The sequence below is a fragment of the Mesoplodon bidens genome (assembly GCF_964165515.1).
Source record: "Mesoplodon bidens genome assembly, chromosome: 4".
NCBI lineage: Eukaryota > Metazoa > Chordata > Mammalia > Artiodactyla > Ziphiidae > Mesoplodon > Mesoplodon bidens.
In genome coordinates, this window is record NC_138160.1 from 112,791,730 (window position 1) to 112,809,177 (window position 17,448).

Sequence of the window (17,448 nt, forward strand, 5' to 3'; positions counted from 1 at the left end):
AACACTGGTGGAAATAGGCATGTTCATATGTTATTGGTAGGGCTATAAACTCATACAATCTTTCTGGAGAGCAATGTGATAATATTATCTTACCAATACTGTAAATACACATATCCACTGACCTAGCAATTATAAGGAAAGGAGTTTACCTTACAGGTATATCTAGAGGAATACATAAACGCACAGACACACAGACACACACATACAGTTTATTATAGTATGGTTTGCAACAGCAAAAACTGGAAACCAGTGTTCATCTACAGGGGACTAGATAAACAAATTACAATACTTTCAACAATATAACACAATTTTGTTTTTAAAAATAATGAACTAGAGCTTTATACTGATACAAAAACAGTTCTAAAATAAATTAAGTGAAAAATACAGGTAATAAAGAGTAGGTGCAGCTTATGAGCCCGGTTGCCAATAGGGAGCTTTGGGGAGAGAGAATGGGGGAAGGGGAGAAGTAAGGATGAGACATTCTTAAAAGATTTTAAGAGAAAATGTAAACTTTCTGGCCTACAGCTAGCTATTTACTGTATATCAACAACGTTGGGTCCTTTTTTTCCTGTAACTGCAGCTTTAAGGCAGAACGAAGAAACAGATACATAAAAAGTTTGTTAACCTTAAAATGGATATTCTTCTAGTTTTGTCCCTGCTTTAAGATCATTAAAGACAACTTTAAGGATTAAAATGCTCCACATATTAATCTCCCCAAATAGCTTATGACCAGAGTAAATCTATCTGAAAAGTTATTGCTCTTGGCAAAAGAACATTTGTTTTGTTAGAGAGCTATATGGTGAAGCCCAGACATTTGCAAGGTTCCTGACCTTACCACTACCAGTTCACACAGCCATCAACTCTTTGAATCACACTTGAATTCCCCAAGGCTATCTTCCCCTCAAGTTCTTTGAGAGGCCAAGAGAGTGGAGGTGGAGGGGGGTTGTGTAGCAGACAGCAAACTTTCTTCCCAGCCAAAAACACCCAGGAAGAACAGATAAATATAGATACAGGAAGAGAAGAGCCATGGTAAGCTAAAATGACCCCTTCTTGCCTGGAGTTTTACCATAATAGAACCCAGTATCTTCATGAAGGAGATGGAAAGACAGAAGTATGGCTCTTGGGGTTATGAGGTGCCCATCAAATTGAATTCATGAACTCTGAACTATTAGTTCAAATACTTAGTAAAAACAGTTAATTTTGATCTTCAATGATCTTTAATTCATCTTTCAAGCCAAGATTCAGTTCAACCCATTACTGATCATCAGGTCATAAATACTGGGATAAGGGACTTCCCTAGTGGTCCAGTGATTAAGACTCCACGCTCCCACTTCAGGGGATGCAGGTTCAATCCCTGGTCAGGGAGCTAAGATCCTACATGCCATGTGGTGTGGCCAAAAAAATTTTTAAAACTGGGATAAGACACACAAAAGAATTATTAAAGAAATACATGATGTGACCATGAGAAATGAATGTGCAACAAACAGCTTAATTTGAAAACCAAAAGGAAAAGAAATACTCACTTTGTTCTCCAGGGCCAAAATTGGACTGCTGAGACTCCTAAGAAAAAGGGACATAAAATTATATAGTGACATTAAGAGAAAAAGGTTCATTAGAGAAAAATGCTTCAAATTAAACTATTCAATTCCAGCTAATTCAATGAAAGATCCCGTTGAGTTCCTAAGAATGCATAAAAGAAAAAAACACCAAAAGAATTTAATGATTACATCTGATCAGCTTCAGCAATTTTGTGGTCAATAACAGAGTTTCCCAGAGCTTAATACAAAAAGCATCAAGCTATGTAAGTCTTTCTTTATCATTCATTTCTATTCAGCAGCATCCATGGTACTCATATCCCAATTTAATTCTTGGTCTTAAGAAAATGCTATTTTTTAAAAAGTAATACTAATAACCATATACTAGAGTGAAAATAGCTGTACAAACTATATAGACTCAAAATATACCACTTTTATGAACTAGCAACTCCTACTATGTTATTCCCATGTCATTTTACTTCCTCTCCCTGCTCCCAAGATCTTACAATTAGCAAACTGAGGAAGAGATTTTCCATACTCGTTTTATATACTTCTTTGTAAGCCCTATACTAGCACAGTGCCTGGCATTCAGGAAGCATCCGTAAAAAGAAAGCCAAAAAGAAAAGAAAAGAAAACCAAAATGTCAGTGTCCATGAAAGAAACATGACTTTCCAAAGTCAACTTTCAAGATCAGAACAGCTGTTTCACAAGTGCAAATTGTGCATTTTTCTAGGTTAAGTCTGTGGTACACAATGTAGTACTAAGATTACACAAACATCCCTAACATCTGTAACAGCTTACTTAAAAATAAGCACAATCTTCCTTTAATGACAGAATTATCTATGAAAGAGAAATCCAAACAGTATCTAAGCTAAAATATAGTTTTGGTGTTAAAAAAAACTGTAAACCTACATCAATTGTCAACTGATTTTCAACAAGGGTGTGAAGACCATCCAACAGGGAAAGAATTCTCTTTTCAACAAAACGTTCTGGGACAAGTGAACAGCCATATGCAAAAGAATGAAGTCAGATGCTTACCACAGACAATATTAAAAAATTAACCTGAAATGGATCAAAGACCTAAATGTAAGAGATAAGAGATAAAACTACAAAACTCTTAGAAGAAAATGTAGTGCCCAAATCTTAATGACCTTGGATTTGGCAAAGACTTCTTACATGACACTAAAAGCACAAGACACAAAAGAAACAAACAGGTAAATTGGATTTCATCAATATTAAGAACTTTTGTGCTTCAAAGGACACCATCAAGAAAGTGAAAAGACACTACCATAAAATAATAATGCCAATAAAAACAAAAATATTCTAAGAAAAAAAAGTGAAAAGACAACATACAAATTGGGAGAAAATATTTGCAGATCATATATCTGATAAGAGACTGGTATCTACAATATATAAAGAGCTCTTACAACTCAATGATAAAAGTCAAGTAAACCAATGAAAAAGTGGGCAAAGGATCTAACTATATATTTCTCCAAGAAAGATATACAAATGGCCAGAAAGCACATGAAAAGATGTTCAACATCATTTGTCACTGGGAGAAATACAAATCAAACCCACAATGAGATAACCACTTCACACTTACTAGGATGACTAGAATCAAAAAGACAGATAATCACAAGTGTTGACAAGAATGTGGAGGAATTGAAAGCCTAATGGGAAATACAAAATGGTGTGGCTAGCTGCTTTGGAAAACATTCTGGCCGTTCCTCATATGATTAAACACAGAGTTACCATATGACCCAGCAATTCTGCCCCCAGGTGTATAACCAAGTGAAACAAAAACGTATGTCCACACAAAAACTTGCATACAAAGGTTTACAGAAGTATTATTCATAGTAGCCAAAAGCTCAAAACAGAAAAAAAAAAAAAGCTCAAAACAACCCAAATGTCCATCAGCTGATGAATTCAGAAACAAAATGATATACACCTATACAATGGAATATTATTTGGCCATAAAAAAGAATGAAGGAACTGATACATGCTACAACTTGGAAGAACCTTGAACATTATGCCAAGTGAAAGAATCCAGTTGCAAAAGACCATATATGATATGATTCCATTTACATGAAATGTCCAGAAAAGGGAAATCTATAGAGAGAACAGATTAGTGGTTGGGTAGCACTGGAAGGGGAACAGAGGGGAAAAGGTTGATAGCTAAACAGTAGGGAGTTTCCTTTTGAGGTGATAATGTTCTAAAAAATTATTTATTTGTTTGTTTGTTTAGTTTTGGCTGTGCCATGTGGCTTGTGGGATCTTAGTTCCCCGACCAGGGATTGAACCCAGGCCCTCGGCAGTGAAAGCGCAGAGTCCTAACCACTGGACCACCATGGATTTTCCAAAATGTTCTAAAATTGACTGTTGTAATGGTTGCATATGTCTATAAATATACTCAAAACCATTTAATTGTATACTCTGAATGGATAATTTGCATGGTATGTGAATTATATCTCAGTAAAGCTACTCTAAAACACTCTTTAAATACAGCAGTGGCCAAGAGGTCACTCCTGTGAATCTTATTAAAAACGAAAAGAATTCTCCACCCCCCTTGAAAGGCTAATTGTCTTATACTCATTTACCTAGTAAATGGCCTAAACGTTTAATAGCCCGAGCTTTTAAGTAATCTCTGACTCCGTCCCCTCACCTCTGACAACAGTCAGTCAGCTAGTTACCAATGCGACTGGATTCTGTGTCTCCAGACCATCTACTACAAGCAACACCTTCTCCTCTCCATCTACACTGCGAAGACTTTAGGTCCTCACCTTTCTTCATCTACAATGGCCATCTAATGGATTTTCCTGGCTCTAGTCTCTCTCTCCTTCACTCAGCTATAGCCTCTAGTTGACCTTTCTAAAGCCCAAATCTTAGTATTTGTCATCATTACTCCTATTCTTCACAGAGCCTCCAATGGCTCTTTGTTTTTCCTAGGGATGAAACCCAAACTCCTTGATATAACATTCACTCACATATCTAAGTACTGGAAAAACAGAATTAAGCAAAAACTAACATGGGCCTTGTCCTCATGGAGCTTAATGTCAATGAATATCTTTGCAACTACTCATGCAAATCAAGGTAAAATAGCAATTGTGTTAGGTACAATGAAGGGCAAATGCTTACACAGCATTATAAAAGAGCTTACAATTGTGTGTGTGTGTGCACGCAAAACAGACACATACAGATACATACATACACGCACAAACACAAACACACACACACACACACCTGATCGGGAAAATGAACAAAGGCTTCCCTGAGTAGGTACTGTTCAGTATGAAATTTGACGGTTATGTAGGAAGTAAACTGGGAAACGAAGGGAAAGGTAAGTGTTTAGGGTAGAGAGAAAAGCACGTGTAAAGGCAAGAAAGAACAGGAGCACAGCTAGTATAAAGAACTTAAAGGCAGCCCATGGGAGGAAAAAGTACAGAAGGAAGAGGGTTAAGAAATTAGACTCAGGACCAGAGAGGCTAGATCACATCGTTTATAGACTTTATAGACCATATTAAAGATTTGTGTGTGTGTGCAATTTACTAAGCAGAAGAATTATACAAGCACATCTGCATATTGTGATGATTACCTTGGCTATTAAGTAGAGAACAGCTTTGAGAAATCTAGAATGGAAGTAAAGATATTTGTTAGGAGATAACCGCAGTGGTACAAATAGGAGATGACAACAGCTTAAACAAACTGGTCTCCACGCTTTTTTGATCATGTACCCCCCACCACTAAGAAATTTTTGCATTTGTATCTCCCAAATATGTATACTGTATGCATTGTTATTTAACTAGTATATCTTATGTAAAACCAAAATATTGACATTTTAAAGGGCTCAGATAATATTCTAGAGTAATTTAAAAATTATATTTATCAATGACAACAACACTTTTCTTACACACACAAAAAATATATAGTGCCTCAAAGGTCTGACACCAAAACTGGCTTGATATTTGGTTTCACTGGACATCACAAAGACACAGCTATACAAACGGAAGTGCTATACTTACTAAATCATGATACCAAAATTTCAATTTATACCTTAATTATGCAAAGGTTTCTGTTGAAATTGAGCTAATAGATTTCCAATGTTCAATGATACAAAACAGGTTTTCAGGAAAATAAATTAAAAGGTTGTGATTTAATATTTTTAGGAAATAGGTTCAAAACCCACTGAAGTTAGAAAATTCTAAGTCTTTAAAGGTTGCACATATGACAATCATCATAGTTTTTGTCAACAATAAAAAATACATAGTAATGACATTATTTTTAAAATCTTGTTTTCCTAGCTTAATGACATTATTTTTAAAATCTTGTTTTCCTAGCTTGAGGCAGTTACTTTTTCATTCATTAAGATATCACTTTTATTCTAAGAAGAGGGTTTAATTTATTATTATTATTTTAAATATGTTATGAAAAGATCTAATGTATTTGGGACTTGTGTGTGAAAGAGTGAGAGGGGAGAGGGAGAAAGGAGTGAGGGAGGGAGAAAGGAGAGAAGAGGGAGGGAGAGAAAGGAAGGGAAGGAGATGTCTAATTCATTTTTCTTAGCTTGAATTATGCATTTATATAATTCAAGATAGAGAGGTACAGATACTACATTTATTTTTGATGTGATTATTTTAAAATACTAACATTGTAGTGGTTTGGGGGACTAGGTCAGAGCCAGATATTCTTCAGAATCATTATGGATTAAGCACTGCCTTTTGATGAATTATTTTCTTTTTTTTTTTATAAGTGAGCTAACTTCTTATGTCACTAAACAAATAATCAGTGAACTTCTGCGTTAGTATAAAAGGTATCTGGGAGTGCCACACAGGTTCTCCATGAAGGAAGGAGGAAGAAAAATTATTTATACATTAGGATTTAACTTCTGTTATATCTTTCTTTGAGTGGTGGTACACACACAAAAAAATTGCTTTTCAAGTATTTTATAACTAAAAAAGAATCTAACAATATCTTAAACTGATACTACCAGAAGCACCTGCACTTTCATCAATCTATATATAGCTAACTTTGTACACTGCATGATTTATTCTAATATTTGTTCTTGAATCTTTAGCTTTGCTTTCTAAGCCTGTTTCAATAGTGTTTCCTGACAAAGGAATGCATTTTAGTATGTTTTCTCTGTGTTCTCCCTGTACTGGATTTCAGTCATTTTCATTGGAGTAAAAAGACTGAGTTTTTAAACAAAGGTTATAGAACACTGGGAGAAACATCAAAGAAGTTTTTAATAAAATTTTATTAGGCCTGATTTATGTTTAAGGACTGAACTGAATACCACATAATTCAAAATATCACTAAGTACAAATTATGATGCTTTCAGTTTCATCAGTTACTATCTCAAGGCACTTGCTATATACACTAAAAGCAAGGTTAATGATAAACATGCATGCTCAAACTACTGTTGATAATCTGGACTTTTTTGTTTCTTTTTTCTGCTTATGGGCATCTTTGTTTCTACTTTGTAGTGGCAGATGAAGGAGAAGGACAATCTCAACTCTGCCATTTTCTTGTTTGGTCAGAAATGCATTTTAGTGTTACTTTCATTCAGTAGTTTCACTGCAGGTATGTCTTTTAAGCCATTTGTGCATTAGTGAAGATTAGTTGAATTAAAACCAGTTAATACAATCTGTAAATCATCTTAACCAAGCGCACTTAAAACTGCAATATGACACAGCTAGGAAGAACAAATGAATGAAAACAACTCTGTCAATTTTCCATATTGAAAAGACCTAAACTTCTCTTGGGATACCTCACATACCAGACATAAAATGTGACCATCTGCCATTCGGATCAAGAGACAGCAGAATGTACGTATTTGATTTTTCTTTCAAAATTAAAAAGCAAATAAATTGGCATTTTTAGAACTAAAAAATAAGAATAAACTTTTCATCCCCCATCCCCCATTCTCCAATGCACACAACACTGGGGTATATGTTTTCCACTCTGGAGACCACTGACTTACCACAGCGGTAACAACAAAGATGGAGAAAAATGAATGAAATTGAAATGCATTAAAGGAATTAAAATCATTAGGACTTGGTGACAGTCTATGAGGTGTGATGAAGAGGAAAATGCCAAACATAACTCCTATAAGGTTTTCTAGCTTCACTAAGATATGGAACAGTAGAAGAGAACCATGCTTGTTCTTCTCTTTGCTTTTTGGTTGGGAGAATAATGACTTCTCCTCATGTTTAGCTGTGCATCCAATTAAACACTAACATGTAATTCTTTTTTCTTTCTTTTGTATTATTTCATTTCCACAACCAAATGTTTGACACACTGGCAGAACACATTTCTTCTTTCGTATTCTCTTATAGTACTCAACACAATGCCCAGAAAACTTACTTTTAATGGTAGAGGGAGAGACAGAAGAGAAAAATGAGCAACCGAAGAAACAAAGTAAATCTGGATGAGCAGTGTATAGTGGGAGACAAGGAAGAAATAGGTTAAACAACATTCAATGCTCATGAGAAGCTCAATGAAGATAAAAAAATGAAAAACATTAACTGGAGTTGCCAAAATGGGCCCCTGGTGATCTTAATGGTTTTGGTGAGACACTGAGAGTGAAAGCAAGATCAGCTTGGACTGAGGATTAAATGGAGGAAAGTATATAGACAGCAAATATGAACCACTCTTTAATAAGATTAACTCTAAAGTGGAGGAGTAGCTGGAGAACAACATGGAACAGACTGGATTTTTTTGTTGTTGTGTTGTTGTTTTTAAATGGGACAGATAAAGAATGGTTAAGCAAATGATAGTGATTCACTAATAAACTAGCTCTCCAAATATGTTCTTAAACTCAACTTCTCACCCATGACTATGAACTGCTCTTTCAGATCTGTTAATGGGTAGGAAATCCTCTCTGTTGTGCTCCTCATCTTCCCATGTGCTTCTGGCACTCCTATACTTCCTGTTCTAATCCCGGTTGTTGTCATCTTCTCTAGGATGCCATCTCCAAATTCCCTGAGTATCAAAACTTTGTCCCTTCTCTGTCTGCTCATTAGACTTAGTCCATATAGTTAGTGCACAAGGAGAATAAATACCTATTAAAGCTTCATATAAAGCTTTAAGCTATATTATACGTGAAGCTGTATTCACTGAAAATTCAGAGCATGAGACAAGCTATAAAAGAGCAAAACCCTGTAAAAGCAACCAAACCAAAGCAATAATCATTAAGCAGCTAACTGAGCTGTTTCATAAATATCAAAAATCTAAACATAATTACCTGAGTATATATACCCAAATTCACTCAATAAACATTTACTGAATATTATGTGCCAGGAACTATTCTACACATTGACACCATCTAAATGGTTCAGTGCTGTATGTATAGCACCTAGAACACTGCCAGGGATTGTTCAGAACATAGAGTGAATATGAGTAAAGGCAGTCAAAAGCTTTAGTTTGCTTGAAACTATCACTGGAAAATCTACCAACCTATCTCTAACTACACCCATTCACTCTGCTTTCCCTCCTGTGGAAAAGAATGACCTAATTGTGCTCTATTCTAAGGCCAGTCTTTTCTACTTGGGCATGAATGTCAATCCCTCTTGTGGAGATTTCCTAAGGTTACCTTCTCTCTTTCCCATATATCACTTGTTTTTCCTTTTTTACAAAATCATTTTCATCAGCATATAAATATGATAAAATGTCCTCATCTTATAAAAAATACCTCCCTGATAATATCACCATACCCTTTTGGCACCCCCACATTTCTCTGCTCCCTTTTACAGACAATGCCTCAAAAGAAAATCTCCATTTATATAATCATTGTCTCCAATACTTTTTGAGCCCACTGCAATCATTCTTTTGCCCTCACCTTTCTAACTAAAAGTGTCACCAATAAAGAATACATTGTCAGGGACTTGCTGGTGGTCCAGTGGTTAAAAATCTGCCTTCCACTGCAGGGGACGCAGGTTCGATTCCAGGTTGGGGAACTAAGATCCCACATGCCGCAGAGCAACTAAGCCTGCATGCCACAACTACTGAGCCCTTGTGCTCTAGGGCCCGTGCGCCACAACTAGAGAGAAGCCTGCGTGCCACAACGAAGAGCCCACACACCACAATCAAAGATTCCACATGCCGCTACGAAGATCCCATGTGCCACAGCTTAGACCCAATGGAGCCAAATAAATAAATAAATAAATTTTTAAAAAAGAATACACTGTCAAATACCGTATGATATCACTTGTATATGGAATCTAAAATATGACAAAAATTAACTTACCTATGAAACAGAAACAGACTCACAGACATAAAGAACAGCCTTGTTGTTGCCAAGGAGGAGGGGGTGGGAGAGGGACAGATTGGGAGTTTGGGATTAGCAGATGCAAACTATTATATACAGAATGGATAAACAGCAAGGTCCTACTGTACAGCACAGGGAACTATATTCAATATCCCATGATAAACCATAATGGAAAAGAATATGAAAAAGAATGTATATGTATGTATAACTGAATCACTGCTATAAAGCAGAAATTAACACAACATTGTAAATCAATTATACTTCAATAAAATTAAAAAAAATTTTTTTAAGCTGGAAAGAAAGAAAAAGCATTGCAATAAAAAGTACATTCTCAGGAACTCCCTGGTCATCCAAGTGGTTAGGACTCCACGCTCTCACTGCAGAGGGCTCAGGTTCAGTCCCTGGTCTGGGAAATAAGATCCCACTAGCCCTACGGCATGACCAAAAAGACTGTAAATAAATAAAATTTTAAAAAAATACATTGTCAAATTTAGTATCTGAAACATAGTAAGAACTTAGTATCTGTTTGATAAAACACATAAACATATCAGGTTTACAGAGATGAAAACTAAAATATCTGAGATTAAAAATATGTCAAATGGGATTAATAGCAAACTAGACAATGCAGAACAAAAGTTTACTGAACCTGAAGATACAGCAATAGAAACAACTCAAAATGAAACAACAAAAGATAAAAGATTGGGAAAAATGAAGAGCACATTACTACACTGTTGAACAACTTCAAGAGGCCCACTATACATGTAATTGGGGTCTCTAAAGAAGAGGAAAAAAGGAAAGAAGTGAGTACAGAAACATATTTTGAGGTAGTAATAGCAAAATTTTTCCAAATATGATGAAAACTATGAACCCAAAGTTCCAAGAAGCTAAAAACAAACAAACCCAAGCACAAGAAAGATGAAGAGAATCACACCAAGGCACATCATAAATGAACAACTTAAAATCAGTTGCAACCAGAATACTCTTAAAAGCAGCCAGGAAAAAAAAGACACATTATACACAGATGAAGAAAGAACAATAAATTACTTTTCAGAAACAATGCAAGCCAAAAGACAATGGATCAACATCTTCAACCTAGAAATCTATATTTAGTGAAAGTATCTTAAAAACAAAAAAGAAAAGGTGAAATAAAATTTTATTTCAGACATACACAAGCTAAAAGCATTTATCACCAGCAAATAAGCACTATAAAGAAAAGTTAAAGAAGTCCTCCAGGTAGGAGGAAAATGATACCAGAGAGGAATCTGGATTAACACAAAGGAAGAAAGAGCAAATGAAATGGTAACTATATGGGGAAATACAAAAGCCTTTTTTTCCTATTATTTAAATCTCTTTAAAAAATAATAGACTTTCAGGGCTTCCCTGGTGGCGCAGTGGTTGAGAATCTGCCTGCTAATGCAGGGGACACGGGTTCGAGCCCTGGTCTGGGAAGATCCCACGTGCCGCAGAGCAACTAGGCCCATGAGCCACAACTACTGAGCCTGTGCATCTGGAGCCTGTGCTCCACAACAAGAGAGGCCGCGATAGTGAGAGGCCCGTGCACCGCGATGAAGAGTGGCCCTTTCACAACTAGAGAAAGCCCTCGCACAGAAACGAAGACCCAACACAGCAAAAATAAATAAATAAATTAATAAACTCCTACCCCCAACATCTTCTTTAAAAAAAATAAAATAAAATAATAGACTTTTTAAATGATTAACAATTTTGTGGGGTTTATAACTTACATGAAAGTAAATGTATGCAACAACAGATGCGGAGAAGTGAAAAACGCAAGCATAATGTTGAGAAATTTTTATATGATAGAAAAGAATGGCTTAGTATTACTTGAGATAGATTTCAGCAAGTTAAAGATACATTCTACAAACCCTGAAGTAAACATTCAATAACACAAGAATTACAGCTAATAAGCCAAAAATGATATATAATAATAAAAACTACTCAATCCAAAAAGAAGGCAAAAAAGACCAGATGGGGCAGGTAGATATCAAAAAGCAAGATGGCAGAGATAAATCCACCCATATCAATAATCACATTAAATATAAATGGACTAAATACCCCCAAAAAAGAGGAGAGTGTCAGACTGAATACAAAAAAGCCCTAGACAAAATTATGTTACCTATAAGAAATGCATTTTAAATGTAAGAACACAGGTTAAAAGTAAAGGATGGAAAAAGGTATATAACTTAACATTAATCAAAAGAAAGCTAAGTGGTTATATTAATATCAGGCAAAGTAAATTTTATAGCAAAGAATAATATCAGGATTAAAGGGAGGTCCTTTCATAATGATAAGGGGCCAATTCATCTAGAGCTAATAACAATCCCAAATGTTTAAGCACCTAAAAGCAGAACTTGAAAAAGTAGGAATGAATAAGTAAGGACAAAGAGACAAACTCAAAGTAATAGTTGGAGATTAACTATAAGTTAATAATTGGCAGAACGAGAATTAAAAAGAATAAAAACACAGAAAACTTGAATAACACCATAACTAACTTGATCTAACCGACATTTACAGGACACTCCACTTGACAACGGTACACTCTTTTCAAACATTTCCCAGAAGAGACAATATTCTGGGCCATAAAATAGTCTTAACAAATGTAAAGGGATTCAAGTCACACGGAGTATGTTCTCTGACCACAACGGAATTAAACCACAAATCAATAACAGAAGATATATGAAAAAAATCTCCAAATATTTGGAAACTAAATGACACTTCAGAATAACCCACAGAACAAAGAAGAAATCAAAGAAATCAGAAGTTTATGTTGACAGAATTCCCTGGCAGTCCAGTGGTTAGGACTCCGTGCTTCCACTGCAGGGGGCACAAGTTGGATTCCTGGTCAGGGAACTAAGATCCTGCATGCCATGCATGATGTGGACAAAACAAAACAAAACAAACACAACAACAACAACAAAAAGTTATGTTGAACTGAATAAAAATGAAAACATAACATATCAAAATCTCTGGGATGTAAACAAAACATTACTTAGAAGGTAGTTTATAGCATTAAAATCTTATATTAGAAAGTGAGAAAGATCTCAAATCAACAACCGTAGCTTCCAATTTAAGAATTTTTTTTAAAGAGCAAAATAAAGCAAAACAAAGCAAAACAAAAAAGTAATAAAGATCAGTGTAGAAATCAATGCAACAAAATTGAAAAACAATGGAGAGAGGGAAAAAAAGCAGTTTTTTAAAAAATAAGATCAATAAAACTTACAAACCTCTAGACAGATGAAAAAGAGAAGAAACACATTACCAATAACAGGAATAAGAGAAGAGGCATCACAACAGATTTTTAAAAGTATAATAAAAGAAAATTATCAAAAACTTTACATCAATAAATTTGACAACATTTGACAATGAGTGGATAAAATGGACAAATCCCTTGAAAGACACAACTGCCAAAGCAGATGCAAGGAGAAATAGATAACATGATTATAAATTCAGTTTTTACAAAACTGTCCTACAAAGGAAACTCAATACTCACAGGGCTTCACTGGTTAATTCTAGCAAACATTTAGGAAGAAATAACACCAATTCTACACAAACTATTCCAGAAAATGGAGAAGAGAGAATTAGGTGCCAACTCATTCCATGAGGTCAGCATTACTCTGATACCAAAGCCAGACTAAGACAACAAGAAAAGAAAATTACAGACCAGTATCCCTCAGGAACATAGGTGCAAAAATTCTGAAAAAAAAATTTTTTTGAAAATCAAATTCAACACTACATAAAGCAGATAATACATAATCACTAAGTGGAGTTTTTACCAGGAAATGTAATGTTGATTTAAAAATTTAAAATTAACCAATGTAGTCACCATTTCACAGACAAAAAAAAGGAAAATCCTCTGACTATATCAATAAATTCAAAGAACACATTCAAAAAATCCAAAATTCATTCCTGATAAGAACTCTCAGGTAAATAAAAATAGAAGGGAACTTCCTCAACTTATTAAATGACAGCAGGCTTCCCTGGTGGCGCAGTGGTTAATGCAGGGGACATGGGTTCGATCCCTGGAATCTGCCTGCCAATGCAGGGGACACGGGTTCAATCCCTGGTCTGGGAAGATCCCACATGCTGCTGAGCAACAAAGCCCGTACGCCACAACTACCGAGCCTGCGCTCTAGAGCCCGCAAGCCACAACTACTGAGCTTGCAGGCCACAACGACCAGAGCCCACGTGTGTAGAGCCCATGCTCCGCAACAAGAGAAGCCACCGCAGTGAGAAGCCTGCACATCACAACGAAGAGCAGCCCCCGCTCGCCGCAACCAGAGAAAGCCTGTGCGCAGGAACGAAGACCCAATGTAGCCAAAAAACAAAAAACAAGAAGATCCAGTCACAAAAGATCACATGTTGCATGACTCTATTTATATGAAATGTCCAGAATAGGCAAATCTACAGAGATATAATGTAAGACTAGTGGTTGCCTAAAGGCTGGGGGGTGGGGAGTGGGGTTGGAGGAAACAGGAGGGTGACTCTAAAGTGTACAAGGTTTCTTTCTGGGGTGATGAAAATGTTCTAAAATAATTGTGGTGATGGTTACACAACTCTAAATATACTAAAACCCAGTGAATTGTACATTGTAAATGGATGAACTGTATGGTATGTATATTACATCTCAATGAAATAGTTACCGAAGAAAAGGAAAAGTAGCTATTAGCCAGAATTACAAACATATATCCAAAGTCTTCTGATAAACTCAAGCTTTAACTTACAATTACAAAAGAGGTATAGCTATTAAATAATATGAGACAGAATATTAAAAAATAATTATTTAACCCAAAAGGATCTCAAGAAAGGGAACAAAGAAAGAAAAAGCTGATGGGACAAATAGAAAACAAGTAGCAAATGGAATATTTAAAGCCTACAACACTAATGATTACATTAAAGGGAAATCTTTTGAATGTGCCAAGATTACACACTACATGGGCAGAGTAAATAAAAAATCAAGACCCAATTATATGCCACCTATAAGAAATTCACTTTAAATATAAAGGCACAAAAAGATTAAAAATAAAAGAATAGAAAATGTTAAACTATGTTAACCATAAATTCTTAAAAAGCTGGAGTGGCTTTTATATGAATATCAGACAAAGGAGAGTTGATTGTCAAACTAAATAGCACAGCAAAAGGAACCATAAACAAAATGAAAAGACAACCTACAGAATGGGAGAAAATATTGCAACCAATGCGACCAACAAGGGCTTAAGTTCCAAAATATACAAACAACTCATATAACTCAACAACAACAAAAAAAACAACCCAATCAAAACATGGACAGAAGACCTAAATAGGCATTTCTCCGAAGAAGACATACAGATGGCCAACAAGCACATGAAAAGATGCTCAACATTGCTAATTATTAGAGAAATGCAAATCAAAACTACAATGAAGTACCACCACACCCTGGTCAGAATGGCCATCGTTAAAAAGTCTACAAATAGGGACTTCCCTGGTGGCACAGTGGTTAAGAATCTGCCTGCCAATGCAGGGGACACGGGGCTGAGTCCTGGTGTTGGGAAGATCCCACATGACGCGGAGCAACTAAGCCCGTGTGCCACAACTACTGAGCCTGTGCTCTAGAGCCCGTGAGCCACATCTACTGAGCCCGCATGCCACAACTACTGCAGCCCGCGTGCCTAGAGCCTGTGCTCTGCAACAAAGAGAAGTCACCACAGTGAGAAGCCCGCACACCGCAACAAAGAGTAGCCTCGCTCGCCGCAACCAGAGAAAGCCCGCACACAGCAACGAAGATGCAACACAGCCACAAAAAAAAAAATTTAATTAATTAATTAATTAATTTTTTAGAAGTCTACAAATAACAAATGCTGGAGAGGGTGGGGAGAAAAGGGAACCCTCCTATACTGTTGGTGGGACTATAAGTTGGTACAGCCACTATGAAAAACTGTGTGGAGGTTACTCAGAAAACTAAAAATAGAATTATCATATGATCAAACAAAATAAACTTCAGAACAAGCATTAATACCAGATACATAGAGGGAAATCTTATAATGAAAAAAAGAGATCAATTCATCAGAAAGACACAGAAATCCTAAATGTATATGTACCTAAGGACAAAGCTCCAAAATACATGAGCCCAAAATGGACAAAATTGAAAGGAAACATACAAAACCACGAATACAGATGCAGATGTCAACACTCTCCTTTCAGTAACTGAGAGGACAAGTTGATAGAAAGTCAGTAAAAATATAGATGACTTAACCACTCTCAACCAACCATATCTAATTGACACATATAGAACATATTGTGTCTGTTGCTCATGGAAGAGTCACCAAGAGAGATCATTTACTAGGCCTTAAAACATTTGAATAAATTTAAAAGGACTGAAATTCTACAGCGTATATTCTCTGACAAGAATATAAATAAATTAGAAATCAGTAAAAGAATAATATCTGTAAAATCCTCAAATACTTGAAAATAGAACTACATACTTCTAAATAAAACAAAGAAGAAGCCACATAGGGAATTAGGAAATATTCTGCACTGAATGATAATAAAAACAGAATATATCACCATCTGTGAGGTACATTTAAAACAGGGTGTAGAGAGAAATTGATAGTTTTATATACTTAAAACAAGAAATATTTACAATCTGTGATCTAAGCTTTCAACTTAAGAAATCAGGAGAAAAGCAAATGAAACCCAAAATAAGTAGAAAGGGACTTCCCTGGTGGCACAGTGGTTAAGAATCTGCCTGCCAATGCAGGGGACACGGGTTTGATCCCTGATCCGGGAAGATCCCACATGCCGTGGAGCAACTAAGCCCGTGCGCCACAACTACTGAGCCTGCGGTCTAGAGCCCGCAAGCCACAACTACTGAGCCCGCGTGCCACAACTACTGGAGCCCATGCACGTAGAGCCTGTGCTCTGCAACAAGAGAAGCCACTGCAATGAGAAGCCCACGTACTACAACGAAGAGTAGCCCCTGCTCACTACAACTAGAGAAAGCCCACGTGCAGCAACGAAGACCCAATGCAGCCAAAAATAAATAAATAAATAAAAATTAAAAAATAAAAGAAACTTCAAAATAAGTAGAAAGAAGAAGATAATCACAGTAAAAGCAAAAATCAAAGAAACAGAAAACTGAAAAAAACTAAAAGATGGTTCTTGGAAATGACCAACAAAACTGAAAAAGGTGTAGCTAGACAAATCAAGGAAAACAGAAAGAAAGAGAAACTACACATCACCAATAGCAGGGAAAAAAGGACTTCACTATAGATCTTACAGACATTAAAGAGTAAGTATAGATTATAAATAACTGTGCCAATAAATTTGACTGAAATGAACAAAATTACCAAAACTGACATAAGAAGAAATCGAAAATCTGAATAGCTCTATATTTAATAAAGAAATTTAATTTGTAATTCAAAACCTTCCAATATAGAATACTAGGGGTACAGATTGCTTCACTGATGAATTATATTAAACATACAGGGAAGAATTAATACTAATTAAACTATTTCAGAAAATAGAGATGAAGGGAACATTTCTTTGCTCCTTTTAAGAAGCCAGCACTATCCTCATATCAAACCAAAGACATTATTAGAAAAAACAAAACAAAATTACAATCATCACCCACCCAACTCTGGCATCACCATGACCACC

The 17,448-nt window shown here is 35.8% G+C and overlaps 1 protein-coding gene across 1 annotated transcript in view; it reads right to left on the minus strand.

The window, feature by feature from the left end:
* AFF4 (ALF transcription elongation factor 4) overlaps positions 1-17,448 on the minus strand; it is a 97,725-nt gene that overhangs the window by 35,087 nt on the left and 45,190 nt on the right. The window contains exon 6 of the mRNA XM_081230592.1: positions 1,524-1,560. Coding sequence (XP_081086718.1) covers positions 1,524-1,560 — 37 coding nt within the window. The remainder of the gene's footprint in view (positions 1-1,523; positions 1,561-17,448) is intronic.